We start from the raw sequence: 24,814 nt of genomic DNA, 5'->3' as shown, positions 1-24,814 counted from the left end.
TCTGTCCATATTCAAGCAGTGGCCAAATACTGCTGATTCTGTCTTCACTATAGTTCACGTGCTCACTCCTTTTCCCCTACTCTTCTGGTCAAATACTTAATACAAGCTCTCATTGATACTTACCTAAAATTTTGTAATTGCATCTTTAATGATTTCCCTTGTTCTTCTTTCTCCTTTCTTTGGTTTATCCTGCATATGGCTGCCAAACTTATCTTCCTAAGGCACAGATATAACCATGTAACTACCCTGCTCAAAAGCCTTTAGTAGCTCCCTATTCCTCTATAATAAATTACAAACTCCTCTGCCTCCTAATATAATCAAATACTAATCTAACATTCAGTCTTTTTATCACATTATTCCACTTTGTACACTGTATACAACCTAAGCTACTATGTGTTCCCCAAATTCAACATTCTATTTTTTACTTCTGGGCACTTGCAGGTGTGGTGTGCCATCCCTGGAATACCACCCAACCTCATCTCTGCCTTTCAGAATTTTCATCCTCCTCCCCTGCTCAACTCAGTTGTTCCATTTCCTGTGAAGTGTTCTCTGACTCTTCTGCCTCTACTACTCTTCCCTTTCTCAAATATTCCTTAAAGAAGACAAGGAAGACTTAACCCCCCACTGTCTAGCCCTTACCACTCTTCTGCCTTGGAATCAATATACAATATTGATTCCAAGACAGAAGGTAAGGGTTAAAACAAACAAACAAACAAACAAACAAACAAACTGTACTTGACCTGGAGTCAGGAAAATGGGTTCAAATCCAGCCTTAGATATTTATTAGCTGAGTGATCTTAGGGCAAGTCATTTGATGGCTATTTGCCTCAGTTTCCTAACCTGTAGAATGAGAATAATAGTTGCTCCTACCTCCCAGAGTAGTTGTAAGGATGAAATGAAATAACTATAAAGCACTTAGCATAGTGTCTAGCATGTAATCTGTGCTATATAAATATTATTGCTTTTGTCACCGCTACTATATAATCCACATAAACAAAAGCTCTTTGGAATCCTCAATAATTATTAAGTATGTAAAGGGATCTTGAGACTGAAAAGGTTAGGACATGATGTGTAAGATGGGGTTAATTTGTTTCTCTTGTTTCTCTTTTAGGACACTTCTTGGATTACAGGATGTGATTACCTCTCTCAGTTAAAACGAGTTGTTGCAGTCACAGAAAGAACCATCATCATCTGGGATTATAAAGCCCAGGGGAATAGTAAGGTACTGTACCAAGAGAAGTTTAGGGACATGAGCCCCTTTTGATTAGTAATGCTGGTGGTTTGGCATTTGTGTCTTGCTCAGCTTTGTTTAGACCATTTTGCAGGAAGAAGATATGGAGACATCAATTCTTTTTGTCCACTATGATAGTCTCTGAATATTTTCTCTGATTTGGGCATGGTTTTTTACATTTTTACTTTTAAATTTTATTTATTTTTAAATTATAGAGCATTTCTTTTTTTTCTTCTCTTACCTCCTTCAATCTTAAATGGGTTTAAAACTCTTACATCAAATATGTAAAATCAAGAAAAACAAATTCCTACCTTATCCTTAAACATATTTATCTCATTCTTTATATTAGTCTATCAACCTATTACCAAGTTGTGGGTCTCTCTCCGGGCCCAGAATTTATTGGGTAAGAATGTCATTAAAATGAGCTGCCTAACTTTGGAAGTAAAGTCAATAGTTAGGGCAGAGGCACTTCAACTCCTTCAAGCGTTGCAAGGTTACCATTTATTGTCATGTGTACGTCTACTATGTGCCTAACAGGGTGCTGACAGGTGCTACCAGTTCTGCAGTAACAGTCCCTCTCTTCAGAGAGCTGAGAGCTTATAATCTAAGTGTCAGTGGCGGAACTAAAAATCTGAAGAAGAAACCAATACATGGAAAATAAAAGAGCAAGGCAGTGGGTAGTGGTAGTGTTCGGTTAATTGTGTGTCACAGAATATCCTCTGTAATTATAACAGTGGGCTTGAGTCATGTAGGGAGACTGTGGAAGAGGTAGGACTAGAGCTGGTATTCTTGCAGGATGGATAGGATTCAGGTTTCATTTAACTCTACCAGTTTTGACCTGTGAGACCTTGGACATCTCCTTTCATCTCAGTTTCCTCATCTTTAAAATGAGAAGGTTGGAGCAGATGGCTTTTGGGAGCTCTTCAAGCTCTAAATTAAATATCCAATGAACTATTATTAGCCTTCCAATGGACCTATTTTTTTGTGCAGAAAGAATGTAGGGAAACTACTTATGCTATCTAGGTCACAATTTCACAACATAGTAAGTAACTGTTATTGACATAAACATTTTAAAGGATATGCTTGCTTTTTCCTAAACATAGTGAACAGGCATATCCTGATGTCTCTGAATTATGGCTGCCTAGCAAACCAGATTTCCTAACTTTAACATTCAAGTACTTATCTTGTGAAACTGCACAATAAACAAATCATTGAGTTTTATATTTTCTAGTTTACCTCCAGGTCAATGATAGTAGTGATGCCTTTCTCCCTTTCACATTTCCAGTAGACATTCCTTTACCTGGTACAAAAGAATGCTAATTAAAGCAGAACAATAGTGCTAGCAGCATTCTTTGTGACTGCAAAAAACCTGGAACCTCAGGTTTTAGAGAAGGGCTGAAAAAATTATGTCAATATCAGTGTGTGGAAATATGCATAAAAATTGACCAATATGAAGAATTTAGAGAAGCACTGGGAAGATTTGTATTAATCAAGCCAACAGGAAATAACAATTACAGCTATTGACCACAAATACACAAGCCAACAAAGAAGGGCAACCAAACTAAAATGAAATACAATTATTCAATAGGTTTTTATTAGTTATGCCAATATCAATGTAAGGGAAATTTTCTATAAGAAATGACCAAAAAGAAGAAATTAGAGAATCAGTGAGAAGTGATCCAGAGGGAAGTAATAATTATACACAATGACCACAAAAACACAAGCCAAGAGAAAGGGCAACAAAACTGAGATGAAATACAATAAATTGATAAGTTATTATTACTGGCACAGTGGATAGAGCTCGAGTTTGGAGTCAAGAAAACCTGAGTCCAAATCCAACTCATCTCCTTACTTGCTGTGCAATGCTAGGCAAATCACTTAACCCTTTCTTGCCTTAGTTTCTTCATCACAAAATGAAAATAATAATAGCCCCTAACCTCAGGGTAGTTGAGAAGATCAAATATGAAAAGCACAGTGCCTGGTACATAAGTGCTATGTAAAAGTTAACTATTATTATTATTAAATTACTTATGATGTACCAGATATTGTACTAGGTGCTGCCACTCAAAATACAAAAATGGAAGTCCTTGCCTTCAGGGAGTTTACATTGTTGGTATTATATGGCAAAAGTTAAAGCACATAAACACCCTCTTCATTTATAGCAAATAATCTCTTCTCAAGGTGGGGTTAGATCTTTTAAAGGGGATTGTTTGAGTATACTTGTTTTATCCAATCAAAAACCAGTGTTTTAAACAGGCTACCAAGGGTACCTGAGGCAAAAGTCTGAGCAATAGAATTTTAAAAGCATTCAGACATTAATGAAGAAAATTGAAAGGTAGAAGAACACAGAGCCTACTGGGATCATGCTCCTCACCTTCATCTGCTGTGTGCAGTAACCTCACAAAGCACTCTCTAAAACATGAGGTTCGAAAGTTGGAAGTTTGAGGGAAAGCAGAAAGGACAGTCATTATTTAGACTGAGGGAAAATTTAATTCTGGTCAAAATAATTAATTTGTTCAATGCATCAAGAATCCGTAATTTCATCACTTTGGATACTGCCTCTACTGATTTTGATGGAATCCTCTCTGCAACACTCTTTAAGAGCAGCTGGGCCTGAAGACCATGACCCTATAGCTAACCTGAAGAGGAGTTTCTCAGAACTCTAAGGCTGGTTCATGGACAGCTATGAAGCCTCTAATACTAGGACTGCAATGTAAATCCTTCCAGTTTGTTAGGACCTTCTTCTGCAAGTATAGTATTCTATGGGTTGACACCGGCCCCATTCAGTGACTGCCAGGTTTGTTATATTTTACACCATCCTCACCCCCAATCCCCCACCTCCAAACCCCCTGCCAGGGTTCTCTGGTGTGGATGAGTATTGAGGAATCTCTTATCTCCATCATTGGCTCCCTGTCCTCCCATTGTGTATGTTCCCCATTTTAGGGGTTCAGTGAATAGCACTCCAGTTCCACTTAAATATTTAATGCCATTATATTCTACAAAGGGATATTTTCTTCAAGCCTAGAGCAAGAACAAATACCTGAGAGCATAATTCTACTCCTTTTCCCACCTCTAACACCTCAGTCTCTTGGGAGGGGAAGGGAGACAAATTAGGTATATGATTTAACTTCGTTTCCTCTGTTGTGTTGCTCTCAACAAATTCAAATGCAAAGCTTTAGGATTCCAGGACCCTTTCTCTCTAGGTTTATTCCTCTTGGACTGCCTTCAAAACCTAAACTGACTATCTGAATTCTCTGATCAGAGCTTTGGGGTTGAGACTTCATTCCCTGTACCTAAAATGGAAGAAGACAAAGAAAAATGTCCAAATATCCCAAGCCTGTTTCTCAGGACCACATGGCCTAAAAGGAAGGAGAAGGAAGACCCTCAGACCCTCTTTCTTGGCTTTACCACATGTTGTGAATGAAGGAATCTTTCAGTTTTGGATGGGATTGTAGGAAGAATTCCAGCTTTACTAAACTAGGCTATGTTAAAGACACAGACAGGCCTGGTTATATAGCCAGTGGGAAATGACTACTCCCAATTATGTGTAGGTCAATGATGGGATGTCCACCAATGCACCAGTTCTCCCATCTCCTGAAAGTAGATTCTCTAGTGTCTTCCACTGATGGTTGATGGGTATCTTGGACATCCACTAACTAAACTAACATTAATTTTCAATAACTCAGAGTCCTAACCTTCACAGTATAAAGCGGCCGTGGAGGAGGAAGAGTCATGGTGAAAGATAGTCAAAACACATATCTTTGTAGCACTTTAAAGTTTATAAAACTCATTTCAGTTTTAATAGTATTGTTAATATGGAGTTTGCTGAAAAAATGGAAAACTAGCTCTTCTCTTGACTTCTACCTTCAAGTGGGTAGACTTGCTCTGTCCCAATTCATCCTATTAAATTAAGCCTCCACAACAGCAAGGGGACCTTAGGCCTGCCATTGTTAGAGGTAGGGAAAGAATTGGGTTCTTTAGCCTGCTTCCCAGCAGAACAGTGGAGAAGGAATTTCTTGAAGCTGCTGCCTCTGAGAAAGAAGAATCTAGTTTTCTACTTACCAGACCTTGCTTTATACCAGAACACCACAAACATTCTGAGCCAAGGCTTTTTTTTTTGAGTGCAGTTTCATTTAATCTTTTTCTCTGCTTTTTAAAAGCTATAACACATAGCAATAAATTCTCTTTGGTTTGTCTAGAGTCCCCCAGCTGGTGACAAGTCCCAGAAATCAGAAAGAGAATTTCCTTCTATATGTGTATATGCTTGTGTTTATAGCCAACCTGTGACAAATCCCAGAAATTAGAAAGGAAATTTCCTTCTGAATGTTTGTGTTTATAACTAACCTGTGACAAATTCCAGAAATTAGAAAGAAAATTTCCTTCTGTGTATGTCTTTGTGCCAACCTTACCTTCCCTTTCAGGTGCTTTTGAGAAAATGAAAATACAAACAGAGAAATTATACTTCTAATTAACTACAGTGGTATCTTAATACTGGCTTTAGGGACTGGGTGGATGACTATACAAAAGAAATCTTGAAGAAATAGACAGCATTCTTTCTCCAATAGGAATATCAAAACCGAAATTCTCAGCAAATGATGACTACTATAGTTTTTTGTCATGTTTGATGTTCTGACATCATTTAGCTATACTCCTTTCCTAGCATCTCAATTCTAATCAGGGAGCAGCAAAAAAAAACAAACAAAAACCATAGTAACACCCTTTTCTCTCTGTCTCTTTCTCTCTCTCTCTCTCTGGCCCTCTCTCTGTGACTTTCTCTGAGTCTCTGTCTCTCTCTCTCTAACCCTTCTGTCTCTCTGTCTCTGCCTCTCTCTGTGTCTCTCTCTGTCTCTGCCTCTCTGTCTCTTTCTGCCGATCTGTCTGTCTGTCTTTTTCCTGATCCCCCCTCAGCTGAACTTTTAATTCCTTGGGTAAAGGGGACCACATATATGTTATTTCATTTGATCATCATGATAACCTTGTGTGGTACACTTCACATTATCCACATTTTGCAGGTAAGGAAACCTCAATTTTTGTCAATATTTAATGTCATATTTTATAAAAGGATATTTTCTTCAGAACTATAGCAAGAACAAACACAAAAAATTCTACCAAAACTGGAGAACATAATCCTACTCCTTCTCCCACATGTACTCCCTTAGTCTCTTGGGAGGAGAAGGGGGCCATTAGGTTTATGATTTAACTCAGTTCCTCTGAAGCATTGCTCCCAACAAACTCAAATTTAAAGCTTTAGCATCCCAGGACCTTCCTCTCCCAGTTGACTGACTTCAGTATCCAGCCTGGCTTCCTGAATTCTCTGATCAGAGAAATGGAAAAGGACAAGCCATCTAATGATTTGTTCAAAGTAAAACAAATGAGAGAACCAAAATCAAATCCAATTAATACGATTCCAAATTTAATGCTTTTTCTCTCCTGTATTATGCTATTATTCTTTAATGAATTACTTAGTATATTTGATCTAGTACTTTTTATTATCATACCCTGAAGAAGTTTTCTAAATTTTCATGACATAATGAGATGATGATGTCGTGTGTATGATACCTTCTTGTCTCACATGTGATATTTGGGGCACTGCCATAATGACAACCATACAAATCAACTCAAGTACTGTCTTCCTTAAGCCAAGAGAAAGAATTTATTAATTATCTAGTAAGGGATTATGATGTCTGATTTGCTTTCTATTCAAGCTACCAAGCAAACAGGACTTCTGAGTTTTTCTCTTGTATGTGGAGAATAACTTCCTAGAAGACTACAGAAAGTGTCTACCAGAGAGAGCTCAGCCTGCAAATACTGTCCTAGACTAATCTCCCAATCACAGTGACGTTTTGAGTGGTGGAACTGACAGTTAACCTGCTAAAATTTGAAATTTAACTTGAGAATGATATGAAATATTGCTTAAAATATCAAATATAATGTCACTATGTAACACTGTCTTCTCTCGATCAAAACCCTTCCTATTTCACGCTGGCACACACATAACATATATATTCAACATATTATGGCCACATATTTGAATGAATATAGTAAAAATGAAACAAACAAACATACAGAGGTCAAGTACCTCCAACTGCTTTTCCAGAGCCTATTTTCCCTCCCAGATTCTCAATGTTAGGTAGAAAAGTCTTGAACTACTGGTACCTGCAAATCACTGAAAGGATTATAAAAAAGGATTGCTTGTCTGGTAAAAGAAATAACCAACAGCATTTATTAAGCTCTTGTGCTTAGTGTACCTATCTTATCAGGTTTTTAGAGAACAATATAAAGTTCTATACAAATGCTAGTTATTGTTATTGTTGTATGTGCTAAGCACTGAGGACACAAGTACAAATAATCAAACTATCCCTACTGACAAGGGACTTAACATTCTAAATGGGGAGAAGAGTGTGTGGAACAAATATAAACACAATTTGTTGTTGTTATTCATCTGTTTTCAGTGGCGTCCAACTCTTTGTGATCCCATTTTGAGTTTTTTTGGAAATGATGTTAGAGTCGTTTGCCATTTCCTTCTCCAGCTCATTTTTACAGATGAAGAAACTGAGGCAAACAGGGTTCAGTGACTTGTCCAGGATCACAGAGCTAGTAAAAAGTGTCTGGTCCAGATTTGAAGGGGAATCTTCCTGACTTGAGACCCAATACTCTATCCACTGTGCTACTTACTACCTAGCTGCCCATTAGTGTAACTAGATACAGTATTAAATATAAATATTAAGTAAATAAATGTAAATCTATACAAGAATATTCAAGCCTGCACTTCATTTTAAAGGAAGAGAAGGTAGAGGTGAGGTAGAGTAAAGAGGGAGGGAATTCTAGGCTCATGGAACAGCTAGTAAGTAAAAGGCACTGCGACGGGACATGGGATATGAAATGTTAGGAATAGCTAGAAGTCCAGTCTAGCTGCATCATAGAGTACAGGATGGAGATGAATGTCCAATGAAGCTGAAAAGATAGGTTGGGTCCAAGCTGTGTTTGGCTTTAAAAGCGACAACTGAGAAATTTATATTTTATCCTAGAGGCAACAGAAAACCACTGGAGCTGGACAAGTAGAGGGGTCAAATGGTCAGACTTATGCGTAAGGAAAATTACTCTGGCAGCATTAGGTAAAATGGATTAGAGTGGGCATAGACTTGAGCAGAAATCAATTAGAGACTGTTGGAATAAGCCAGGAGAGTACCTGAAGAGAAATGCCAAACTGTGTAAGTGAAGAGGAGATAGATGGAAGAGATGCTGCAGATAGCAAAATTTGGCAACTAATTAAAAATTGGGAGTAAAGGAAAGTGATAAATATAGGATAATGCTGAAATTGGAGGCAGCTGTCAGTAATTAGAATAGTAGGCTTGGAGTAGTAGAGTAGTAGTAGGCTTGGAGTCAGGAAGATATGAATTCAAATTCTTATCTGTGTCATCTTGGGCAAGTCACTTAACCTCTATATACCTAGGAGGCAGCTAAGTGTTTCAGTGGATAACATACTGGGCTTAGAGTCAGTAAGAAACCTGATTTCAAATCCTGCCTCAGACACTTTCTACCTATGTGATGCTAGGCAAGTTACTTAACTTCTGATTGACTGACAAAAGGATCCACTGGAGAAGGAAATGGCAAAACAATCTAATATGCTTGCTTAAAAAAAATCTGTGTTTAGCTACAATCCATTTGATCAGAATCAGATGTGACTGAACAATAATAAATACTGAAGTCATAAACTAGGAGACAAGAAAGATGGTGATAGAAATAGAGAAGTGAGAAAGAGGAATGACTTTAGTGAGGAAAATATTCCTTCCATGCCTTGTTTACTTATAGTATTCTCAACAGTTTTGACCACTCCAATCTTAGCTCTTCCACAGGTTCTGAGTCACTTCTTCCAGTTTCCTCTGCAGTTTCAGGTATGCATTAGCTGTGGCCTTAGCTCTTCCTATACTGATTGTAGTCACTAGCAGATAAGAATCTCAGACCATGACAACTTGTAGCTGTCCTATTGCAATCCTAGCTCTCCCATATGGCTCTAATACCTATCACTTCAATTCCCTACAGAGTGAGCAGAAAGTCTGTATCTCAACATCAATGGGAAAAAAAAAACAACAACTGGATATAACCAGTTTGGGTTATCAGTGACCAAATTTTATTCCCCTTATTACATGGTTGCTTACCTGTTGCAATTATATATTCCCTGAGTCTCATAATTCAGTTTTTGTTTATAGGAACTTCTAGGGTCTCTGGATCCCTCAAAGAGATGAAATTGATGCCAAAAGGCCTACCATGAAAGAAAATAATTTCTACTGTATCTTAAACTTCATTGAATTTTTAAAAAGAGGAAATGGGCCAAATGGAAATAGAAGAGATTTAGCTTAAACATCAGTTTTCTCATACAGAGTATTCTTGTTCTTATATGCTACTGAGAAAGAATGTGGAATCTATTGTTTGATGTCTAAAATAATTTTTTACTTGCCTTAATATGGATTTTTCCACACATACTACAAAAAAATTAATCGGAGAATTTCCTTAATGTTTCTCCCCTGATTTTTTTCATCTATAGTCCTTTGCATAGTATTCAAAGCTTTTCATGATCTAGACCATGCTATCTAGCCAATCTTCTCTCTGTCCACTCCCAAGGATCACCCTTTACTTTATATCAGCTAGTTTTCCACTTTTCCTCATATCTCACCCTCCTTCCTGCCTTTGTGCCTTTATTCATACTTTATTCATACCATTCATATTCATACATATTCATGCTCCAGTATTTTCCTTATTCACAGAAGAAAGTTAAAGGCTACTTAAGATCTGCCATAAATTCTATCATCCATAAAACCTTCCCCAATTATTTTGCTTCATGTTGATTTTGCTCTTTTTTTTCCTGCAGCATAATTTATATTAAAATTTAGCACATATACTATCCTGTTTGTATAGACATGATAGGCATTATTATCCTCACTTGATAGATGAGGATAAAGATGCTCAGAGGTTAAACCAATTTACTCAAATATCTTAGAGCTAATCACAACTCCAACCATTTTATAATTGACTGTTTTTTTCTTCTCATCAAGACTGTAAACTTTTTAAAATCAAGGATTTTATCTCATATTTCCATATCTTCTATGGCACTTAACACCTGAACAATAAAGACTGTTTGATTGATGTGACTGATCTCCCAAGATCCCTTTTATATTGTCAATCTACTCTTGGGAAGTAAAGCTTTCAGCCAGTTATAAAACAAATCTGAGATGAAAGAGAATAACCAGTCAGTAAAGATGAAATATCTTTTCTACACTTTAGGATAACTGTTTTATCATAAAGCCAATGGATCACTGCCTTCTGTGTGTTTGTGTGGTGCCTATGACTGAACACCTTTGTAGAGATGATATCCTGATGGGAGATGATGGTGGCTTTGTGAACAGGTTCACTTTAAACAGTGATGATTTTGGATTCAAACAGTCAAAAAACAAGAAAAAATTGCAGTCCCAGATACTGGACGCCAAGACCTTCAAGAAGTAAGTAATTGAATTGGGGGTTGATTATTTTAATAGTTATCATCATCACAACATATGATGACATTTGGTCTAAGAATCTCAAGATGATTTCCCAAATGTGTTTCATTGATTTTGGCCAGCATTATTTCCATTTTAATATTTGGCTTCATTTTTTTTTGTCAGCTTGCGAACAAGACAAAATTAAATCTGAGAAAGAAGCAAAAAATATCCTAGTTCTTGGTATAGAAACATTTAAAATTGGTTTGGATTAAATACTATGGTAGGGAAGACTTTTGTTCTAGCCAGGAATTGACTCATTGGGTTTGGATTGTTTCATCATCTCTGGTCCTAAAAGAATGCTTTTCCTTGATGGGAGGGATGCCCATATGGTATCATTTATTGACTAAAATAGATTTTGTGTGATATGTTCTCTAGCCTCCCTGTGCTTGAGTGGGAAGCTTTCCTCTGCCTCCATGGGCAAGATGTTATTTCTTTTGGTTATCACAAACACACAATTAAAACACATAACCCCCAAGGCCTGACTGATTCAGCTCCTTACTTGAAAATTGAATGTATGAACCCTTAACATACACACACACCAAAAAAAACCACACACATACATACATTCACACGCTCCTTAGAAAGCCACAGTGGTCATATAATGAGAATCAATTATAAGACAAGTTCAGGAAGACAGAAGTAGACCTGTGATTTCATTAGTAAAGATAATTCCCAGATAGAGAAACCCCTATCAGTACACAGTCATCTCTGAAATTTAGGGTCTAAAAGAGTTATCTAGAGCACTGAGAGTTTAAGTGTTTTGCCCCAACACACAAAGAATTCTCCGAATTGTGGTACTCCCAGATAGATAGCTCAGTGGGATAGAGAATGGAGCACAAGACCTGGAATCAGGAAAATTTTGAATTCAAATCCAACCTCAGACACTTGCTGGCTGTGTGACCCTGGGTTAGTCACACTCTCTGTTTGTGTTCATCTATTTGAGAAGGAAATGGAAAACGCCCCTCTACTATCTTTGCCAAGAAAACCCTCTGGGCAGTATGGTCCATGGGCATCACAGAGAGTTAAACAACAATAATGACAACATTCCCAGAGCCCAAGTCAGTTCTCAAGCCAGTTCCATCTACTATGCCAAGCTGCTTCTCAGGAAGAGTACCTGGATAAAATGTAATATAAGTGGCTGGGACTTTTACTTTTGTCATATCAAGCCAAGCCCTATTGATGAACTCTTAGGAGTGACACATTCTCATAATATTTGGCTCCATTTCTCACCTACTATGTTAGATGACAGTCACAACTGAACAGAGTTACTTATCTCACCAGTGTTCTGCGGGTGAAACTGAAGGGGCATTGGCCCCTCCTGCCCCCTCCCACTGCTGTGTGACCTGTTGTTCTAGAAATGTCAGGCATATTACTGTTCAACTAGGGCTCAGATGGTCCCAGAGCCTTCTCCATCAAGACACTGGAATAGGGCATTAATCTTCCGTTCACCAAGATGTATGCCACCTGTCAGAAAAAGCCAAAGGCTCTTGTTCACATTCATATTTTTGTTTCCATTTTATGGGTGCCTCAGAGAGACTTGAAGGATTAACGATTTGCTCATAAAATAATAAGACGCTAATATACATTGACGCTTGTGTCAATGTATTCTTGTATATAGCCATCACAAGCCTCTATAAAGAGGAAATCCATGCTAAGCATGAATGATATTTATATACCTCTGAAATGTGAGTAGTTTGAGTGAGGAAAAGTACCCCTATAGAGAGCAGATCACCAAATCTGGCAAGGTAGGGGCTAGTTAGGCTTGTGGGAAGGTGAGAATCAGAAGTAAAAGAGTGCAATTCTAGGAGCCACTGAAAAATTCTCTCTTTTGGCATTCTATTCAACAAAAATGTTTCATTTTGGACTTACATTGTTCAAGGTGCTGGAGATATAGCACTGAATTGGAATTTAAGGTATTGAATTCTAGCTTTTGTTGTTCATCCTTCATTTTAGAAGAAGCCCAATGGCATCACAGGTGATGTCTTGGCGTGCAAGTGAATTGGATTCAAGTGAGGCAGAGTTGCACAGTCTTCAGCTTCATTCTCTCTACCAGGACCTTCCAAATCCAGTGCCAAGGCAAAAGCCAAGATGACTGGTAATGGCTCGGGATGCAATGGATGACCTTGGCATCTTTGATGTCTGACCAAGCTCTAGGTGCTCCACAGCACCTGCTCTAATGCCATTGGAACATATCGTTCTCATCTGACCATTCCACTGAAGTCTTCTCGTGCTTGGGGTAGACCTCCTGCTGACTCCCCTGTGGGCTTGAAGGCTGGTGGTTATCTTCAACCTGGTTTAGCCCCTCTCTCTGTTTTACCCTGGTGTGTGTTTTGCTGCATGGGAGAGCTGGGTGGAGGTAGACACCAAAGTTACATGAACAGTCCTGAAAATGGCTTGAAAGCACTTGCACTAGAGGTGCTCGTCATCCCTGAAAATCCCAAATGCCTCTGAATTCGAGTAGTGTGCTGTCCACTGTGCTAAGGAAAGAGGTAATCCAGGACCCCGAGTCACAAAGTTAATGGCATTCAAGATAGAAAATACTGTCCACTAAGTTGTATGTAGTATCAATGATATTATTGTCTCGTGCGCTAAGCAAAGGATTTCTTTTATTCCTGAGTCTTCCAGTTAACATTTATCTAATCTACTTTACTACTGAACTGAAAATATAGAATACATTATTTTTCCAGTTTTACTAGTGAATTTGAATTGTAGGATATTTGGATTTATAGTTTTCTTAGAGCTAGAAGAGACCTAAATGGTCATCTAATTTTACAGAGAGGATTTCATCTAGAGAGCGATAATGATTTTCCCATCATAGTGCTATGAATTAATTAGAGGATGATAGGATTCGATTGGTAGCAATCTAAGTGATCTAAGCAAATAAGTGATCATCTATTTAAAATGAGGTGTAGTGACTATTGATTTGCTCAATCAGCTCCTATACTTACAGAATGCATTTATCTAGGTAGCAGGCCTGGAGTCAGGAAGACCTGAGTTCAAATCTAGCCTCGGACACTTAATAGGAAGTCACTAACTCTGCCTCAGTTTCCTCATCTATAAAATGATATGAAGAAGGAAATGGCAAACCATTCCAGTATATTTGCCAAGAAATTCCAAAAAAGGATCATAAAGAAAAAGAATAAGACATGAGAACATCACCAACAATAACACTGTGTATCTGTGTGTATCAAGAGCTGTGACTTTATCAGCATTTGGGAAGTCCAATTGTAGAGACTCCCTCTGCCAGCGTAGATGAATAATTTGCTGGTAACTTAGACGTTGCCTGAGGGAAATGAAAACAAGTTATTTGCTCATGCTCACTCGATAAGTATCAGAAACTGGACTTAAATGTCAACCCTATGAGTTCAATACCAGTTGCCTATCCACCATGCCATGCTTCCTCCCGGGCGTGAGAGGAGAGCAAGATAAAAATTCCACAGCTTCAGCTCTGAAAGACTTTGCCTTCTACTAGGTTGTGAGGGTGGAGGTTATGTGTACCCTGAGAGGTAGAATAAGAGTCATGGGAACTTGAAGGAACCTTGGATCTTTTCTAAGTCAGACTCCTCACTTAATACACCAAGAAACCATAAATTCCCAAAGACTGAAGCAACTGATAGAACTGAGACTACTTGTCACCCAATTCTCATCAGCAGTCACACTGCTGTAGAACCATCTCAACAGAGGGGCTAAACCAGGTGGAGGGTAAACAACAGTTCTCAAACATGGCAGGAGAATGTCTATTCCAAGGCATGTGAAGACTTCCTTTGGTAGAATGGGAGGATGAGAATAATTTGTTTCAAAAACAATGAAGGTAGCTGACGTAGGTTCTGTGGAGCACTTAGAGATTGGCCAGCCATCCAAGATGACAAGGTCATTCACTGCATCCTAGGCCATTCCCAGTCAGTCTGACTTTTGTCTTGCTATGGAACTTCAATGACTCTGAAAGAGAGAGCAAGACTGATGACATGGTGCAACTCTGCCTCACTTCAATTCAGTTCACAATTGAGTCAAGACATCACCCTGTGATGTCACTGGTCCTCTTTGAAACAAAGGATGGACTACGAGAACTGAGACTAGACTTCACATCTTCTGTCTCATTTTCATGTAAAAAAAAAATCAAAACCAGACCTGTCATGTGAGATAGATGACAGATAAATAGATTTGTCTATGTGTATTTACATGTGCATATAAACACATACATATACACACAGAGACACATATGTAGTACTTTTATATAGTATATAGTATAGTATAGTATAGTTGTCACCATTAAATGAATAGAGATAGCATACAAACCTAGGTTTTCTGAATCCAAATGGAACAACCAAGAACTTAACTTGGCACAACAGAAAATTTGTAACTGAGAGACTGCAGCACTAAAATGGAATTTATCCATGGTTTTCTCTTACTTCTGGTGCTATGATTAATGCTATGATCTCAAGTTTCTTCCCATTTCTTCTATTATAATCCTCATTCAAATTCTAGGCCATCTTTAACAAGAAGTATAGGTAAACACCAATAATTCAACACTAGCTCTATGACCCAGATTTCTTTCCTCAACAATCACCAACAACTAAAAGGCCAAGCCCTAGGACTAAGTAATCTTGCCCCTTCCTTCCCTTAATTGTTCTGGTACTGCCACAACATTCTTGTAGGTAACTCCTACCTCTCTATTGTGAGATCCTAAGTAGAGGTTTTCCTCAGTCTCACTTTAGGAACTTTTTTATACATACCCATTGATCCTATTTACTTAACTTCAAGTAACAGAAAAAGCAAATAACTTAACAGAAAAGCTTTTTTTAGGCAGTTTTAGGCACAGTGTTCAAAGTGGTAAACTTAGAGTCAAAAAGACCCAACTGAATTCAAATCATGTCTCAGACACTTACTGAGAAACCCTGAGCAAATCATTTAACTTGTTTGCCTCATTTTCAACTGTAAAATGGGGAAAACGACACTTATCTCATAGGGTTTTGTGAGGACCAAATGATATATTTGTGAGACACATAGCATATTGCCTGGAACAAAGTAAGTGCTATATACTTACTCCTTTGCCACTGAGAAACTGACAGTTTTAGAAATTTTGCCTATAGGTTAGGTAAAATTAATTCCTTTAAGTTCAGAGAGTTTCTGTGATTGTTCCAAATGATCATGTATATAGTTCTATGTTTTCATGTTATATCCCCCCTAAGAGAGTATAAGCACCCTGAGGAGGGAGACTAATTTTTGTTTTGTTTTGTCTTGGTATTGTTAGCACCAAGTATAGTACCTTGCATCTAGCAGACATTTAAAAAGCCTTTTTTGATTGGATTGAAATTTTTTACACTTCTGTTTTGTGATTTGGTTCTAAGATAAAAAAAAAATTCAAACAGATGCATTGAATGGTAACAATGAGATTATACTGACTGTCAACAAAAATATTTCTTATCCACAGTGTTAAAAGGAAGCTACATAATGACTGGGTCATGAAGGTTAAATATGTCCAGCCCCTGAACTGTTTTGGGTCTTGCTCTTTAGACAGCACCCATTCATTTGTTCTGGATTCCTTGAAGAGGCTTGAAGACAATGTGTGAGTAAAATTGAATACATGCATGTGCATTTGGTGAGTAAAACTGCTCTTCTCAGTGATAAACCGATGGTAACAATTTTGGAGCTTTTCAACTAGTTTTCAGAGAGATCAAGGTTCTTTTATTTTATTTTAAAGATAAGGATAATTAAAAACAAATAAATAAAATTGGAGTTAAGCATATAAAGCTGACCAATACTTGGCCTCTTATTGTCATTTCTGTTCATTTATTTTTAAGTGTCAGAATCTGTTCCAATATGCCCTGATCCATATATGTTTATATAACCACATACACTCATGTATACATATATTTCAGGGCTAGCCAGGTGGCATAGTAGATAGAGTGTTGGGACTAGAGACAAGACATATTCTTGAGTTCAAATCCTGCCTTGGATATTTATGTGTTATAAGACCTTCGGTGAGTCACTTAGCTGTATTTGCTTTAGTTTCCTTATCTGTCAAATTAACTGAAGAAGGAATGGCAAACCACTCTAGTATCTTTGCCAAGAAAATCCCAAATGAGGTTACAAAGAATCTGACACAACTGAATAATAACTATATAGTGTTTACATATATTTATTAAATACATATCATTATATATACAATTTGGAGGGGAAGAGAAAAAGTGTGTTAGCAAACCTTTGTACTTTGCATTCTGATTAGAAAGTGAATTTACTTTCTGAGATGAAGATATTACCTGAACTGCCAGCATCATGCTTCTGTGTATAATATATAATTGACTTTCTTACCTAAATAGATAATTAAATGAAAGTTATCTCCTTGTTCTACACTATACTTTATACTTTCTAATTCTAGAGTATTCTTCCTAATATGACAGTCTAAAGATGGCATGGCCTTGCATAGAAACCTTTAATAAGGCCATAATGCCTACAAAATGAAGTATTTAGTATTTAGTATTTAGGCTAAAATTCAAGGCCCACTTCAATCTGGCTTCCAGTTACAATTCCATTATTAGAAAATGCTGTATAAATATAATAATGGAAAGAGCAGTGGCCTGGGAGTCAGAAGAACACATTGACTTTTCCTTTATTTGTATGGCCTTAAGTGTGCCACCTAATCTCTTTGGGCCTCAGTTTCTTTACTTGTCAAATTTAGGGTTTAGATTTTTATCTCTAGGGTCACTTTCAAATATGAAATTCTATTATTTATTATCTCATGCTACTACCTTTCACATGCTCCTGCCGAACTGAAGTAATAAATGTTTCCTGAACTTGCCCATCTCTTTCTTCCATAAATTTATCATGTCAGCCTCTATACATGAAATCCCATGACTATCACCTTCACTTCAATACCTTCTCTGTTTTCTGAAATCTAGTTCATCCTTTAGGGTGAAATTCAATGACGTCTTCTCTAATTCCCTCAATCAAAGGAGTAAATTCTCTTTTCATAGACCTCTTACCTAAAAGGAACGTTGTCCTCTAATACAACACATCGTAATATGTTTTTGTGTGTATGTGTATGTATCGTGTAACCTTGCCCTCCATAGTTCTTCTAAAACTTTGATTATCCTTTTCTTAGAAACTTAAATTTTTTATGTGGATTTTTATATATGTAATCTTTCCTGCCATAGACTTTTTATCATACTTTAATTATACTTCCCTTAGTCATATCATATTATGTATATTTTCAATCTATTGTTTATTACTAGATTGTAAGCTTCTCATGAGCAAGGAGGATATATTATTCACCATTTCCCAAGCCCTTAATATGGTGAATTGTGCATAATAAATGCTCAATAAATATTTATGAATTGAATTAAATTGGATTTTGGAGTACCTAAGAAATAGTCAATGAATTAATACAATCATAGAATAACAAAGTGTTGCCCTGTTATTGAAGCAAGAACTTGCTTTGCAGTATCTTTGATAAGTGTTCGTCCAGCTTTCATTTTAAGGACCTCCAATGATGGGAAATGTATTCTCTATAAAAGCAGATCATACCATTTTTTTTAACAATTCTTATTGTTGAGATTTCCCCCGTGTGTGTGTGTGTGTGTGTGTGTGTGTGTGTGTGTGTGTGTGTGTATGGCTATGGAATATATGGGAATATAATGTTCGTTCTATATATTGAATACAAATAACATTTTCATGGAAATTCTGTACATTAGTTCTAGTCTTGCCCTCTAGAGGCAAGCAGATCAATCTAATACCTCTTCCTACATAAAGATGACCATTATCTTTATGAAATCTCTAGATTTCCAACAGATACTTGTTTAGTAGAGTTCTGAGTCTTCCCACCATTCTAACCATCTCTTCTGGATGCATATTAACTTATCAATGCTCAATTCTAAAATGTAGAACCTAGAACTGTACACAATTCTCTAAATGTGATCTAATAAAAGAACAGTGTGGCGGGGCTATCACCTTGCTCCACTGGTTGCATTTAGCTTTTTTAAAGTGATATTGTATAAATATCACTGTAAGCTCAAGGATAAAATAATGAAAATATCAACTTTTTTGAAAAAAGGCAGAATATTAGGTATATGGGAGCTAGTGTAGTGTACTACTCATTGAAATGATTAAAATAAGAAAACCTTTTTATCTTATTAAATTTATTAAATTAAGAAAAACCGGAGTTAACTCTGGCTGAAATTAACTAACACCCAAAACCTTGCATCTTCTCAGATTCAAAATTCCTTCCTAGGCATGGGATTGTTCTTATATAGTCCAATCCACACCCAGAAGTGGGGGGGAGTGGTGGCCCCTCCCTAGCACAGGATTGTTCTATTCAAGACCAATCCCAAGCCAGGAAGTAATAGGAACCGGCCACAACACTTTAAAACCCACATCATAAAAAGCTTTCTGCTGTCTGGAAATCTATCAACTCAAAGTGGGGAGAGGTAAGTTGGAGGCAAACATCTGAACAAAAAAGGATCAGAGAGTTAAGTAGAGAAAGACTGCTGTCTGGCAGAGCATTAAGACTCTCCATTAAAAGTATGCTTTCCTTCTACATCATTTTTTTGGTGATAAATTAGCAACTTATCAACCAAATTCTACAGGTGACCTGATGATCTGTAATATACACATTACTGTGTTGCTTAACTTACTTGATTATATCCTTCAAAAAAAAGTATAGGAAAACACTGAACTTGATTTTGAATTTTAATTAAAATCTAGACCAAATCACTGATGAAGGATGATTTTTTTTTTAGCAATTAAAAAGTGAATGAGTGAATGAATGAATGAGTGAAGGCAAAACATTTTATTAAACTCTTACTATGTGGTAGGCTCTGTGCTAAGAATTGAGAATATACAACTAGAAGCAAAACTAGTCAACTCAGCAAGCATTTATTAGGGGGTTACTATGTGCTAAGCATTTTAATAAGTGCTAGAAAAACCAAAATATATGTATATATTAAAAAGAAAATCCCTGCTGTCAGGGAGCTCACAGGCTCCTTTTAAGGAGTTTGTGCTCTTTTAGGGAAATCAGCACATATAGGATAATAACAACCAGGGAGAAGAATTTTGGTTTGGAAAGTTACAGGAATGGTAAATGGAATCACAGGGCAATATATTCTCATGTCCTTTCTAGAAATTGTAGTTTTGATTTGATTACTACTCTTAGAGTAGGAAATTGAAAGCAGGGGATGGGTATGAGTTAGATAGCAGACTGCTGAAATGCATTGTGATTGGCCTGGGCAAAAGTAATCATTAAGAACCTGAATATTAAACCATATTTTTGATGGGATTATTAAAAAATTAGGAGACATTTAATATTCACGATATATTTAATAGACATCACAGAGAGATGTGAATTAGATGAAAATATAGTTAGCTGGCTTTAACTAGCTGATTGACAGACAGTAAATGTTGATTATTTGCCATCAGTCTGGATGGAGTTTCTAGCTGACTACCACAAGGTTATGTCTTGGGTATATTTTTTCATGAATTATTTGCATGAAGGCATAGATGACATATTTATCAATTTTTGACAGATGACAAGATTTTTAGATGTTTAACTAAAAAAATTGGCTGATGGAATTCAGATCTAAAAAATCCTTGACAGACTGAAACAAAACTGAATTTGACAAGGTAAAATCTAAGAGGGATAAACTGATCTTAGATTCAAAACAAAATGCCATTAAGATATGGTGAGAAAAACAGAACAGTTCTTGTGGAAAATATAGTGGGATTTTGGAGAACGACAAATTTTAGATGAGGAAGCACTGTGTTCCACATCAGCCCTAAAGTTCCAAAATTATTTACATTATATTAATAATAGACAATGCTGTGGGAATGAAAAATACTCCTGTGCTTTTCTCTGCTTAAAGCATATTTGGACTATAACATCTATGGCAAACTGGTGTGAATGGAATGTAGGGGTGATAATTGTCTTCCAGTATTTGAGGAATTGTCTTGATCCTAGAGGGAAGAACTAAGACCAAGGCATGGAAGCTTTAAGCAGCAAATTCTGGATCTATATGTGGAAAACTCTTCTAATAAATAGAACTGTTCATGTGTAAATAGTAGCTTTAGCAAGTTCCTCATCAATAGCTTTTAAGCAGAGATTAGATGGCCATTTATTAGAGATGCTATAGGTAGTACTTATGATTTGGACAAGATCACCTTTAAAGTCCATCCATCTCAAAGCTTATAATTTTGAAAGAACTTCGCTGCACTGGATCTCAAACTGTATTAAAAAGCAGCAACTGGAAGCAGCTGGGTAGCTCAGTAGACTGAGAGCTGGGTCTAGAGATGGGAGGTTCTAGGTTCAAATCTGGCCTCAGACACTTCCCAGCTGTGTGACCCTGGTGTGATAAAGGCTGGCACTAGAGAAAAAGTGCCATACTGAAGAGTATGTGAAATTGATCACCTCAACAGGGGAGGGGCCCCAGGAGTGGAATACTGAGGTGGGGAAGACTCTGGCTGGTAAAGCAGTGAGGGTCTCTCAGTCTTGAGACTCCAAAGAGAGAAGGTAGGAAAAGACTTTCTCCTGGGGGTTACCCATTTTTTCCTGCTGGTGACTGGAAATCTTTTCCCCCAACACTTCTCAATTGAAGGGAATTCTGAAAAGAAACCTGAGCAGACTTTACCTCAGCTCCCAGGGGTGAGTCAATCTTACTCTCAGGGGGCTCAGGCTGCCAAGGCCTGAGTTCCCCCCAAACTCGAGGAGGGAGGAAAGGGGTTTAGATAGAGACAGGGACCCCCTTTTCCCACTTTCCTTTTCCCATTCTTCCCTGCTCATTATTCCTTTTGTATTACCTGATTGAGTTAACATTAAAAGTTATCTGTTCCCCAAACTGAGTGTGAATGAACGGATCAAGGGGAGACCTTTTGATCTCAAGTAGTGGAGGGGGGGACAAGAGGGACAAGAGCGAATTGGAGAGAGCAACTTTAGTTAAGGAGGGAAGGCAGAAGGGGGAAAATCTTCAAACCCCCTCTCCTCTCTCTGAGCTAACCCGTTACATCTGCTGTCTCCCCTGAACTCTGCTTTGAGAAGAGGGTTCTCCTCCCTTTCCCCCTCTCCATACCAAAAGTCCAAGCCTCTCTTTGGGGGTACAAAAACTCCCCTCTCTTTCATCTTTTTTTAAAACAGATGACACCCCAGATGGGACTCAAACCCACAATCCTGGCTTAGGAGTATATATATATAATTATATATAAGAGAGATGGGAAAGATCAAAATGTATATTATCAGGGGAAAGTATATTATATATATATATATATATATATATATATATATATATATATATATATATATATATAAATTTCACATACTCTTTAGTCTGGCACTTTTTCTCTAGTGCTCTAGCTTCTATCACACTGGGCAAGTCACTTGACCTCCACTGACTAACCCTTACCACTCTTCTACCTTGGAATCAATACACAGTATTGATTTCAAGATGGAATGTAAGGATTTAAATAAATAAATAAACAAATGAATGAATGAATCAAATAAATGAATAAATAAATAAAAAGCAGCAACCATCAAAACAATCTGGTACTTGCTAAGAAATAAAGTGGCAATAGACTATGTTAGGCACTCAACACACAGTGCTAAATAGTCATAGTAACCTAGTGTTTGACAAAATCAAAGGTCCAAGCTTTTGGAAAAACTCACTATTTCACATAATCTGCTGGGAAAACTAGATAATAGTAAGACAGAAATTAGACACAGAACAATACCTCACACCATACACCAAGATAAAGTCAAAATGGATACATAATTTATGGGAAAAAAGGGATTATATAAACAAACTAGAGGAATACAAAATAGTTTATCTGTCAGACCTATCGATAAAAGAATTTGTGTTCACATAAGACATAGAGAACATTACAAGATAAAATAGTTAACTTTGACTATAGTAATTCAAAAGGATTTGCATAAACAAAATGCAACCAAGATTAAAAGACAATTGGGAAGGAAATCTTTATAGCAAGTGTCTCTAACAAAGGCCTTAATTTTTTCAAATATATAGATAACTGAGTTTGAATTTATAAGAATACAAAGCACTCCTCAATTGGCAAATGATCAAAAGTTATGAACAAGCAATTTTATAAGTAAAAACTATCTTTAATCTTAAGAAAAAATGCTCCAAATCACTATTAATTAAAGAAATGTGAATTAAAACAACTCTGATGTATTATCTCACACTTAAAAGACTAGGTAACAAGATAAAAAAGGAAATGATAAATATTAGAGGGTATGTGGAAAAGGTGGCACTCTAATACACTGTTGGGAGAGCTATGAACATATATAAGTATTCTGGAGAGCAATCTAGAACCATGCCCAAAAGGTCATAAAACCATGAATACCCTTTGACCCAGTAATACCATTGCTAAGTCTGTATCCAAAAAAAAATTAAATATGAGGGGAAAGGACCTACTTATCCAAAGATATTTATAGTAACTCTTTTTGTGGAGGCAAAAGAAGTAGAAACTAAAGGAATATCTATCAATTAGGAAAGGTTAAAAAAGTTGTGGTATATGATTGTAATGTAATACTATTGTGACATAACAAATGGCCAAAAGATGACCACAAAAAAAAAAATCTGGAAAGACTTATATGAAGTAATGCAAAGTGAAGTGAGAAGAACCAAGAGAACAGTGAATACAGTAGTGTACAATATGAAGGACTAGACTATAATTTAAAAGTCAAAGAAAGATCTAGATTACCTCAAATGGACTCATGATGAAAAAGGATATCTATCTACCACTATAAAAGGAAATCTGAATTCAGATTGAAGCATACCATTCACCTTATTTCTTCCACAAATTTTTCTGTAGTGTAATCTTGTCTTGTTTCCTAACATGACAAACATGGAAGTATATAGTATGATAACATATGTACTACCTATATCATATTACCTGCTTTCTTGGGGAGGAGGAAAAAGATGGGAAGGAAGGAGAGAACAAGAATTTCAAAATATCTGACAATGACTATTAAAAATTGTATCAACATGTAATATGAGGAGGGAACAAAGAAAGAAAGAACTTTGTAAATAATCTTAATGCAATCAATGAACTTAGCAAGCAGGGGATGTAGCAAGGACATTCCTAACAGTCAAGTTTATTGTTTTGGGAGTTGGGAGATACAGGGCTAGAATATAAGACTTTTCTGAGCTCCAGAATTTAGAAAACTGACAAATTATTCCCATTATTTGTATTCTATACATTCATTGTCTTTTTCTTTTGAATTCTTTTTAAAAAATTTTAGGTATTATTATATTTATCCACAAGTGTTCCAATCCTCCCTGCATAAATAGAAGGTATAATTTGGGAGACAGACATGTTCATAGAAATTGTTAACTCTCTGGAGGTAACATTCACAATGTTTTCTTCCAGTATTAATTCTGTGTATTATACACTTTTGGTTCATTTTGCTGTTCATTATCCTGTGTAATTCTTACCAAGTTTTTTTTTTAATTAGCATGCTCGTCATTTCTTATGGCCCAGTAGTATTCTATCACAACCATATACCACAATTTATTTAGTCATTCCACAACTAATGAGCATATCCTCAATTTCTAACTCTTTGCCTCCACAACAAGAGCTGCTATAAACATTTTGAAACATATAGGTTCTTTTCATTTTTCTCTGATCTCCTTGGGAATCAAACCTCACTAGGTCATATTGCTAGGTCCAAAAGTATCAGTTTTATAATTATCCAGGTGTAATTCCAAATTGCTCTCTAAAATAGGTGAACCTGTTCACAACTCCACCAGCAGTGCATTAGTGTCCTCATTTTTCCACATCCCTTTCAAAATTTCCATATTCATTTTCTAAATAACTTTGCACAACTTTTCTGCCATTTTTACTTGGAGTGTGTGTAAACCTACTCCTTACTGAAATAAGAGGTAACATTTATCTATCACTGGATTACCTTTTAAATCAGACCATAAAGGGAAGCATAATCAAGAGAAATAATCAAAAAAGAGTAATTCTGTCTTGTGTAATCAACATAGATGTCATACTGTGATGAGACTTGCCAAATAGAATAAACAAAAGATAATTGGCTTCAGTC

The 24,814-nt window shown here is 36.7% G+C and overlaps 1 protein-coding gene across 6 annotated transcripts in view; it reads left to right on the top strand.

Moving 5' to 3' along the window:
- The window catches only part of WDR64 (WD repeat domain 64), a 229,641-nt gene that overhangs the window by 46,605 nt on the left and 158,222 nt on the right, over positions 1 to 24,814 (top strand). For all 6 annotated transcript variants that reach the window (XM_016430227.2, XM_007481554.3, XM_007481553.3 and 3 more), the window contains 3 exons: positions 1,112 to 1,222; positions 10,514 to 10,728; positions 16,199 to 16,333. In XM_016430227.2, coding sequence (XP_016285713.1) covers positions 1,112 to 1,222; positions 10,514 to 10,728; positions 16,199 to 16,333 — 461 coding nt within the window. The remainder of the gene's footprint in view (positions 1 to 1,111; positions 1,223 to 10,513; positions 10,729 to 16,198; positions 16,334 to 24,814) is intronic.

The sequence above is a fragment of the Monodelphis domestica genome, chromosome 2 (genome assembly GCF_027887165.1).
Source record: "Monodelphis domestica isolate mMonDom1 chromosome 2, mMonDom1.pri, whole genome shotgun sequence".
NCBI classification, from domain to species: Eukaryota; Metazoa; Chordata; class Mammalia; order Didelphimorphia; family Didelphidae; genus Monodelphis; species Monodelphis domestica.
Note: the sequence above shows the minus strand (reverse complement) of the source record. Positions and strands in the feature narration are given on the sequence as shown.